Genomic DNA, 10,442 nt, shown 5'->3' with positions numbered 1-10,442 from the left:
CGCCGGGATACTGTTCGGGCGGCGTGAAGGGCTGAGCGCGTGCGGAGGGCTGCGGACGAGGAGGGGTGGGGGTGGGGGCGGGGAGGCCGACAGCAGTGACCCGGAAGACCCTCTGGAAGTGGGACCCGTTTCCCGGGCAGGGCCTGCCTTCCTTTGGGAGATCGCAGTGTTCGGGCTGTAAGGTCGGCGAGAGGGCGCCGAAGGCAAAGGTGGTCAAATTCCCTGCAGTTGCTCCGCGCCTACGGAAAAGAGGGCTGGCCATTAGTGTCCTGTGATACCCTGTGAGAGTGGAAGGGGTCTTTGCAACTGCGCGCCAAGGCGTGGGCCAGGGGGATTCCCAGTTTATCTGTCCAGCGCAGCTCAGCTAAGCAAGTGAATCGGATTCGGAAACTCGCCTTTAAAAAAGCTCACGCTCCCTCCCCCAAATGGCTACGCCATAGAGCAAGTGAATAACAGTTGTGCTGCCTGCCCACAGGAGACTTTTTGGCACGCCCAGGACCATGTCACCACACACCTCGGTAGCTCCCAGTAAAACCTTCCTCTAGAAAGCATCCACTAGGTTACTGTTTGCCACCTCCACCTACCAGCCTAGAATCTTCAGTTCCTTCCCAAACCTGTGTGAACACGTGTTTCATTGGAAGCTGCAGAGGGGGGAGGGGGTTCCAGCGGTTGGGGGAGGAGGAACCAACTGAATGATAGGGGACCTAGAAGGTCCTGTGCCTTGCATCTCCTTGGAGTGCTGGTGACCTTTCCAACCTTTAATAAGAGATGGTTCTACAACAGACGCCAGCCTCCGATTTCTTGATCAAGGCCCTCCATCTGGCCTAAATACACAATCTTGGCTAGCAGCCAGAGTAAATAGTCAAGGGATGTTCGGAAGACAGAGGATAAGCAAACTTTTCCCGCCCCCCCCCCCAGCTGGAAAGCAAAGCGTTTCTGAGGGTCACCAGGATAAGTTTTAACGCACACTCAAAACCAGACTGCTTTCTGGGTTCTGCTCCCCTTGAAAAGGGCTACTGACTGTTCGATCCTACGGTCAGGCCTCAGTCCCCCGAGCAGGTACCGACACACAGCCGCCCCTTCTCTAGATGGACGCAAAGGACATCTCTTCCAAGAGTTGGGTCCTAATGGAGCCAAAGACCCCGAAAAGGATCCCCCATGAGCTGAGAAGGAATCAACGCCCTACCCCAGGCCCCGCGAGTGATGGGACAGCCCCTCGCCTACTCTGCTCTCTCTACCAGTAGCTCTAAGGCACAACTGCTCAAAGTGTGCTTTGCAGGTATGAGGCCCCCGGGACACCCGATTTCTGCCAAGGCTCAAAACCGGAGGACGGGAGAGTGCGAGCGCACTATGCACCCCGAGCCTGCCTGGCCAACGCGCTACAGCCTTTTGTGATAACCAGCCCTCTAAAGCTAAGCACCACTTCTGCCCTGCGGCGAAACCGGCTGCCTCTCCTTGAAGGGTTGGGGCGACCTCGAAGCCCCGGAGGGCGGGAAGGGGCGCCTCTAGGTGAAGTTTCCAGCCGAAGCCAACAAACGGCGCTGTTGCCACGCCCTGGGTCTTGGGAGTCCCAGCCCCAGCCCCAGTCGGAGGGAGCCCGAGCTCTCATGGGAGGGCCGGGGGAATGGGGAGGGGGTGCTTGGCCGGATTCCCAGCCCGCCATCCGGGGCTCTGTGTGCCGCCACGGGTTCCTGGAGGCCCTAAAGGGCGAGAGAGCTGCCGGACGCGCTCTCCTCTCGGGAAGAGGTTCGAAAGGACTGGTCCTGGATCCCGCTGTGTCCCTCTGCTTTCTCCACTCGGTGCAGAGTTCGTGTCGAAGACACAGATTCTGGCGCCGCTGGCGGTCTTGCCTCCCCGCAGCCTCCGCCTGCATCGAGGCCCCTCGGGCCTTAGCACCTGCCGCACCACTTCTCCTCCCGCCCAGCTAAGGTAGCGCCCAGACTTCCAGACTTCCCCCCACCTCCCCACGCCTGTAATGGTAACCTCGCTCGACTCTTGAGATGGTAGTTTGCGTTGAGGACGCTTCCTCGGGAATGTTTTGAAGGAAATTCGGCGTGACTCCTACATGGGGCTGTGCAGACCACCCCAGAGCCACCAGGCACAGAGACCGGTTTAATCGCGGCCTCCGAGGGAAGCCTGGGGTGTGGGAGATGTCTGTCCCGGCTGGATACTGGCGGAAGGATGTAATGGGAACGTGAACTCACCTAAGCCGCGGGCTAGTTGTGATCAAATGACAAACAGCTGGGGAGCAGAGACTAGTCCCCAGATAATCTGCTGCGGGGAGGAGAACAGACCCAGCACCGCATCCCTCGGCTTGGGAAATATGCAGCCCAGGCGCTGTCACCACAACGGCTTACTTGGGTCCTAAAACTTGGAAAGAATCCTGACATCTGTCAGGCTACTGGACGCCAGGCCGCGCGTCGGTTGGGTAGTTTCCTAAAACGCGCTTCACTTAGCAACAGCCTCGGAGGCCCAGAGAGCAGGAAAGGCGTTCTGGAGAAGGCGGCAAGGGGCAGAGTTACCGCACGTTGACTTCTTTGGGAGAAGGTGGGTTTGCCTAGGAATATTTGACTTTGTGAGCTAGTTTGAAAAAAAAAAAAAAAAAGCATGTGCAGGTGGAGATTGCCAAATCATTCCGTTTTCTGAGACACGTTTTCCAGTGTGTCAGCTTAAGTGTGCACACCCGTGCGCGTGCGCGCGCGCGCGCGCACACACACACACACACACGACTCATACACAGAACCATTCCAGATAGTTTACTTTAAAACCGTAAGCCGTACACCCATTCAAATGACAGCAGCCCTTGACCGTGGACATTTGCTTCCTTCCATCCAGAAAAGCAAGAGAACGTAGACCAGGTGGAATCCAAAATTAAGGGGCTGGTTTAGGGACTCCAAACTTCGAGGGGATGATGCCTGCTGAGAGCCAGGATTCCAGCGCCACTGGTCCGCCCACCCCAGAGGGGGCTGGCCTGCTCTACGCCACCCACACCCCCCCCCCCCAAGTCACAACAGTATACTTTTAAATTCGTGCAGGAAAGGGGGGAGTTCCCAGCGTGCAGGTGTCCCAGGGTCTCCTGGTCTTGCATTAGCACTAAGGAGCTAAAAACCTGGGTTTTTGTATTTTTTTTTTGGTCACATTTAGGATTTACGCTTTTCTTTCGGTTCCCCATCTTTCCACGAAGCTGGGGGGGGGGGGGATCACACCAGTCTCTGCCACTTCTGCCTGGCCGGCTACTCCTTCCCACCCGCCGCCTCGGGCGGCTCAGGGAGTTTCAAACGCTGTGCCACTCGCTTGGGCTGGCGAAGGCGATTGTCCGGGTTCCCTCTCCCTGCAGCCCGGGTTCCCGAGACGTTAGTCTTTGGCAGACAGCATGACATGCGGGTGAGTGTCCCGCTCCGAGTCTCGAGGCTCTGGCCAGGACGGCGGCTGTAAAACAAAAAAGAAGAAGGACGCAATCCGTTAGCAGAGACTGCTCCCCGGGGAGGCGGCGCGGCTGCGCAGCGAGAGCAGCGCTCAGTGGTCCTGGCAGGTGCGCGGCCAGTGGAGGGGGCCCGGCGGTCCGCCCCGAGGACGGCCTCGGCTCCTCTCCGGCCACCGTCCCCCCCTCCAAGAAACTTTTCTTTCACTTGGAGAGGCTCCGTGTTGCCATGAAAACGGATTTTCCAAGGGGCCCGACCCTCCCCCTCAGGGGCATCGGACTGGAAAAACCGAAATGGCCAGAGAGCAGAGACAAAAAGGGGCCGCTAAGCGGGGGCCTGGAGCGAGAGAGCCGAGGCCGGTTCACCCCCTCCGCCCCACACACACTCTCCGCACCACCGCTTGTGAGCGCCTCGGCCCGGCCCCGGCAGCAGGCGGCTGACTGCTCGCCTTCACTCAAGCCAGCGGAGAGCCTCACAGCCCCTGTGCGCTCCGCGGTCCTGAAGCCTGTCTCCCGTGCCCCGGTCCCTGACCCCCGCTCCATCCTCGGCGCGCAGGCCCGCGGCTTCCCCGCAGAGGGTCCTGCTGGGCCAGGGGCCGATTCCTGGGAGGGCTTCTCGGAGCCGCAACCCGGGGCGCCTCTGTTGCGCCCGGCGTCCCCAAGATCGCCCGGGTAACTGGCGATGCCCGCAGCAGAAGCAGTCGGAGGACCTCCGCGCAGACAGCGGGATGCTCTGCAGGGTGGCCCCGAGACCAGGCACCGCTCGGCCCTGACGGGGCTGCAAAGTTGTTTTCTGAACCCCGTGGGCGCCCCTCTGCCCCCTTCCCCCAATCCTGCTCACGCGCCCCCTCCCCCCTCCGTCACCTCCTCGAGTTTCGTTCTTTCAAACTTTTTGAGACCCTAATTGGTGGTCTCTGAGCGGCTCTCCGGGACTCCCGCCTCCTGAATAACTCTCATCACGTCACCGGGCCCCAGAGGGGCGCGGGGGTGAACGAAAGGGCTCCCCGAACTTTTTTTTTCCAGTGGGGCCGAACGGGGACTCCGTGATGATTGGCCAGGGCGCATCACTGTGAGCCTGTCAATCACCGGGCCTCCCGGTGGCGAGGGGCGGACCGAGTCCCAACCCCGGGGGATCCGAGCAGGTATATAAGGGACCCGGCGAGCGCCTGGCCAGACTGCGAATGCGGCCAGCTCGAGACAACGCATCAGGTGCGACTAGCCTGCGGGTTCCTGCCGACTTGGCGCGGAGCACTTTGGCAAGCCTGCCCTTCCCGCCTGACCCGCCGGCCCCCCGGCCCCCAAGCGCCCCTCCGACGGAGTCCCCAGGCCTTTTCACCGTGGCCGCTCCAGCCCCGGGAGCGCCTTCTCCTCCCGCCACTCTGGCGCACCTTCTTCCCGCCCCGGCCATGTACAGCTTGCTGGAGACCGAGCTCAAGAACCCCGTGGGGCCACCCACCCCAGCGGCAGGCGCGGGCGGCCCCGCAGCCCCCGGCGGCGCAGGCAAGAGCGGCGCGAACGCAGCCGGCGGAGCGAACGCAGGCGGCGGCAACGGCGGGGGTTCGAGTGGCGGGGGCGGGGGCAGCGACCAGGACCGCGTGAAGCGGCCCATGAACGCCTTCATGGTGTGGTCCCGTGGGCAGCGGCGCAAGATGGCCCTGGAGAACCCCAAGATGCACAACTCCGAGATCAGCAAGCGCTTGGGCGCCGACTGGAAACTGCTGACCGACGCCGAGAAGCGGCCGTTCATCGACGAGGCCAAGCGACTGCGCGCCGTGCACATGAAAGAGTACCCGGACTACAAGTACCGGCCGCGCCGCAAGACCAAGACGCTGCTCAAGAAGGACAAGTACTCCCTGCCCGGAGGCCTGCTGCCCCCCGGCGCCGCCGCCGCGGCCGCCGCCGCCGCCGCCGCCGCCGCCGCCAGCAGCCCGGTGGGCGTGGGCCAGCGCCTGGACACGTACACACACGTGAACGGCTGGGCCAACGGCGCGTACTCGCTGGTGCAGGAGCAGCTGGGCTACGCGCAGCCCGCTACCATGAGCAGCCCGCCGCCGCCGCCCGCGCTGCCGCAGATGCACCGCTACGACATGGCCGGCCTGCAGTACAGCCCCATGATGCCGCCCGGCGCCCAGAGCTACATGAACGCCGCCGCCGCCGCCGCCGCCGCCTCGGGCTACGGGGGCATGGCGCCCTCGGCCGCCGCCGCCGCGGCCGCCGCCTACGGGCAGCAGCCCGCCACCGCCGCCGCCGCGGCCGCCGCCGCCGCCGCCATGAGCCTGGGCCCCATGGGCACGGTGGTGAAGACCGAACCCAGCTCGCCGCCGCCCGCCATCACGTCGCACTCGCAGCGTGCGTGCCTCGGCGACCTGCGCGACATGATCAGCATGTACCTGCCACCCGGCGGGGACGCGGCTGACGCCGCTTCGCCGCTGCCCGGCGGCCGCCTGCACAGCGTTCACCAGCACTACCAGGGCGCTGGGACTGCCGTCAACGGAACGGTGCCGCTCACCCACATCTGAGCGCCCGCCTGCGCGCGCCGCCCCTCCGCCCCCATCCCGCCCCGCACCCCCGAGTTGGGACGCCTTGTTGTTTAGCTTTGCTTGCCTGGGACCGTTGCCTTGTACCGATGATGGGGAGGACAGAAAGTTTTGCCGTAGCTGTCGGGTTTTGTACAGAAGCAAAAAGTCCGGAGCAGCGGAAGTGGGACTTTCTAGAGCTCGCCTGCCCCTCGCCGCTGCCCCTCCCTCCCCTTTTGTAGGCTGGGAATCGCTGTGATGTTTGCAGAGAAAAAGCAGCCCCCCCCTCCTCCTCCTCCCGGGTTCCTGGGTTTTTCTGTTGCATTTGAAAATGTTGTCTCGTTAGTTTGCTGTTAGCCGAGGAGTGAGTGAATAGGAGAAGCGTACTCTCGGGTGAGGCTGGCCTGAGAACTGCAACGCCTCCTCCCCCTGTCGCGTTGTAGCGGTTTTCCTGGTGGGTTCTTGCGGGGTGGGGGGGGGCGCTGACCGCGTGGAGTGGCGCGGCAGCCGAGGCCGATGTTAATTTATAGCCGGGTGTGCGTGTGTCTCCCGCCTCGCCGCCCCTGGCCGCGGGACAGCTTCTGTCCAGTCCGCATTTAGGCTGTTGAGTTGGTGATTTCTGCCGTGATCTGTTTGATATTTCGTCGCGCTAATGTATTCACATTTCGTTTGGGTGGTGGGGAAGGGGGTATTTTGTTTCAGGTTTTTCAAGGTTTTACTCTTAATTCCTAAATGAGAGATCAATAAATTTTATAACCAACGTGATGGAGTCCTGATAATTTTGCGGGCCTGAAACTTTACGTGCGGGTTGGGAAGGGGACTTTCACTTGGTATTAGAACCTTGGCCCCGTCCCGGGGGGAGGCGAGCGTGATCCGAAATGCTTTCCGACTCCTGGTCAGCCAAAACACCTCGGCTCCCAATCTGTTCTACGGAAACTCGGAGGAGCAAGCGGCGGGTCTTCCGGGAGCCGACGGACGCTAGCCGAGGCGGACACCCCGCGGCCACGCACTTGTTGATAGCGGCGAGCGTCCGCTGGAGGAGTGTCTGCGGCAGCGGCCACGCGGGGCGGGGAGGGGCGGCCCGCGGCCGCGGAAACCCGCCCAGAGAGGGGGCACCTGTACCTCTGTGCGCTGGGGCGGGAAGACACTTGAGCCGAGCTGAAATATTTACAAAACGAAAACCCTTCGGAAATCTCAATTACCCTATTAAAAACAAATGGTTACAGGAGTCCCCGGCAGGAAGTAAGTACATTTGCACCGTAGTGGCCTAAGCGGCGGGGCTAGCATTGAGCCCCAGAAGGTGTGGTTTTAAAAAGTACACCTTAGACTTGAAAAGCTCTCCAAAACTCCTCCGATGGCGTTTTCTTTTTGACTTGTCAACCCAGACCACTTATTTGTTTTCTAGAAGAGGCCCTCTCTCATCCCAAGCCTCGAGCCCGCTCTCTACTCCTCCCTCCCTCCCTCCTCCAACCCCCCCCCCCCCGCCCGCCCGCCACTTTCCCCCAATCCCTGACCCTTAGGCATTCCACTGTGCCCCCCGAAAGGCCTTTGGTTTCGCGCCCGGCCACATGGCCCCAGTGTATCTGTTTGGGGCCTAGGAAGAAAACAAATAGAACCACTGTTTTTTTACCCCCTCCTCAGCTGTTTGAGGTGATTTCCTTAATCCCTTTAATCCTGTTACCTCGCTATCCCAGAATAACTAAACTCGGTCTTTCCAATAAGCTTGGCCTGGTGCACTGTTTTTATCCTCATCCACTCTTGATCACAGGTTTCTTTGCTTGAGGTCTGCTGGGACTCGGGGCGACAGAATCTCCCATAAATTGGTCCGAATTCCACATTTCCAACCGGCTTCCTTTGTGCGGGCCGGCCATTCACCTGCGGGCCTGGGCGGGCCTCAGGGGGAGGGGCAGAGGCTTTCTGCAGCTTCGGGGGTCGTGCCCGCTTTTTACACATCACTGCGGATCCCGGAGACTAAGCTCACCACGCCTCTCCAAGGAAGGTCCCGTCTCCCAGAGAAGGCAGCGTCAACCCTCCCCCGCAGACGCTGGCATGCTCCCCCCCCATCCCCGCACCCCACCCGGTACTTAGCACTCCTTACCCCCACTCCTTACTTAGCAGTGGGAGAGCAAGCCGCGGTGATTTACAGACCCCCGGGCGTTGCCTCCGCCCGGTGCCCCTCTCCGCCCCGCTGCCGTCCGGACAGGGCTCGGGCTCGGGTCCCCGTCCCACTCCTTCCTCTCCCCATCCCGGGGTCACAGACCTGGAGCCCCCCTGCCCCTGGCTGCCACACTTGCCGGCCCCCCACCGTCGCCCCCGTGCTCCAGTGTCCCGAGGGCGGGAGGAACCTCTCTTGTCACATCCACCCCCCCCCCCTTCGTATCTCTCCCAGTGTTTGGGCCTCGGTAAAATACCTGGCCGTAGGTTACTCGGGGTTCAAATTGCTACCAATTGTGGACACAAGTTTGGTCTGAAATGACTCCAGGAAAGGGACGGTGAAAACAAGCAATTCCGCCCCACTGAGGGGGCGGTGCCAACGGGGAATAAACTGACGCTGCTGCTCTCGAAGAGTCCATTGTGCTGCTGCCTTCTGAGAAGTGCCAGGGTCACCCTTTCAGCGGGCTTCATATACTGTTCGCTCCCTCTCTAAACATCCACGGCTTTGTGCTCCACTTTGTCCGATTTCCAAATTGCCTTTAAGAAAAAAGATTTCATCCATCAGCACATTTGGAGGATTTAAATACAGATGAAAGATCTTTCAAAAAAAAAAAAAAAACTTCAGCAGGAGGGAAGAGAAGGGAACGGAGCTGGACTGTGAAACTTCCATCCTTCAGGCCAGAGTTTTCGCCCTAGAGCACCCCCTCCCTGCTCCCACACACCCTTCTTGCAGGACAGCTGCCCCTTAATCTGTTTGTCGGTTTGGGGTTCTGGTAAGATTCAGTTTGAAGCGAGGGTTCTGCTCCTAAATGGCAACAATAACAAAATCTGGTCAAATCCCAACTCCTGTCTCCTCAAGCTTGTTTTACACGAGGTAACTGGCCCCGAAGGGGGAAATAGCGCTGGGGATTGCATAGCTGGGGCACAGAAGAACCACACTCCCAGTGCCTGGAAGGGTTTCCGTTCCACCCCAAGACGGAGAAAAACCGATGAAATCCCAGCCCCAGCTGCCTCTCAAGCCCACCGTGCGGCCCAATCTCTACAGAAAAGAGGTGATTCCTGGCAAAGACACCTAGTAGCCACCGCTTGGTGAATGGTGAAGTGATAGCGGGGAGCCCAGGGTCCTTCCACAGTGGAAAAGACCAGCCCGTCTTTCAGCTTTCTGCTGACAGGAACAAAGCCACCTCGTGCTGAGAATTCTCCCACATAGAGATTTTCTTTCCTGTCCTCTCCGCACAACACCCCTCATTAATCTCCCTTCCAGAAATCTAGAGGGGGAGAGGGCACCCGAAATGCAGGCCAACGTTTATAAACAGATGTTCATCACAGAATTCCTCATGATGGCGAAAGTTCCACCCAACCTAAATGTCCAGCAAATAGGAGAAGGTTATTTAAAATACGTGTTCAAAAAAAGGCTTCTTTGCAGATATTAAAAATGGTGCGTGGAGAGATTTTAATCGCAGGGAAATGTTTAAAACACAAAGTGAAAAGAGCAAGATACACAAAGTGTGTTCAGTATGTATGACCTATTGAATAATAAGTATATATGACTGGGAAAATATGCAAAAACGCCAGGTAGTGTTGTGAATACTGGTTGGTCTCCCTTTTATGTTCTCAGACTTTCCAATTTTCTCTGATAGGATTGTATTCCTGTTATCACTGGAAAATGCACGTTTAAAATCATTCTCTCCCTATCACAAATACAGAAACGTGTCTCAAGAAGAGAGTTCCAGCTTTCCCTGCATTTGTTTTGGGGCAAGGAGGGGGCAGGGAGCCCCAGGAGCAGTAATCTTCCAGCTCTCCTCTGGGATGGGGCCTGCCCGGATCACAAGCAGGACAGCCCGTCAGAGCAACCCACCCCCCTCCTCCGCCAAGCACCTTCCTCGGTAAGCAGGGGCAGGACCAGATTAGTGCTGGCTCGGTCATTCTTCAGACCCACTCACTGGAGAAAAAGACCTCCTTGGGAGCCAAGCTGAACAGCCTGGGCTGCAGAAAGCAGGGGCCACTGAGAAACCAGAAGGCTCATAAACAAGGGGGACTGAGCAACCCTCATTACCCTCTTGGGAGAGGGGCGGAGAGTAAGCCCCTGGGTCGGGTCCCAGGCCAGGCCAGGCCAGGTGAAGGAAGGGCTCGGTGAGTACCCCCAGCTGAATGGAGCACAATATGCTGCGTTCCCCACCCCCACCCCCGTGGCCACCAGCCTCACCCACGATGCTGACATTTCTTGCTGGACCACTGCCATAGCTTCTGACCTGTTCCTGTTTTCACTCTGCTCCCCACCGCTTCATTCTCTGTAGAACCTACCTCCACTTTTCAAACGCAAATGCTGTCATCCTCACTTCCCTTCTCAA

The 10,442-nt window shown here is 59.6% G+C and overlaps 1 protein-coding gene across 1 annotated transcript; it reads left to right on the top strand.

The window, feature by feature from the left end:
• Positions 1-4,482: 4,482 nt before the first annotated feature.
• Positions 4,483-6,697, top strand: SOX3 (SRY-box transcription factor 3). Its single transcript, XM_043570429.1, has one exon. It carries the CDS (start codon positions 4,603-4,605, stop codon positions 5,938-5,940), a length of 1,338 nt encoding a protein of 445 aa, XP_043426364.1. The 5' UTR covers positions 4,483-4,602; the 3' UTR covers positions 5,941-6,697.
• The last annotated feature ends 3,745 nt before the right edge of the window (positions 6,698-10,442 follow it).

This window comes from Prionailurus bengalensis, chromosome X, assembly GCF_016509475.1.
Source record: "Prionailurus bengalensis isolate Pbe53 chromosome X, Fcat_Pben_1.1_paternal_pri, whole genome shotgun sequence".
Lineage (NCBI taxonomy): Eukaryota > Metazoa > Chordata > Mammalia > Carnivora > Felidae > Prionailurus > Prionailurus bengalensis.
This window is presented reverse-complemented; position numbering and strand designations above follow the sequence as displayed.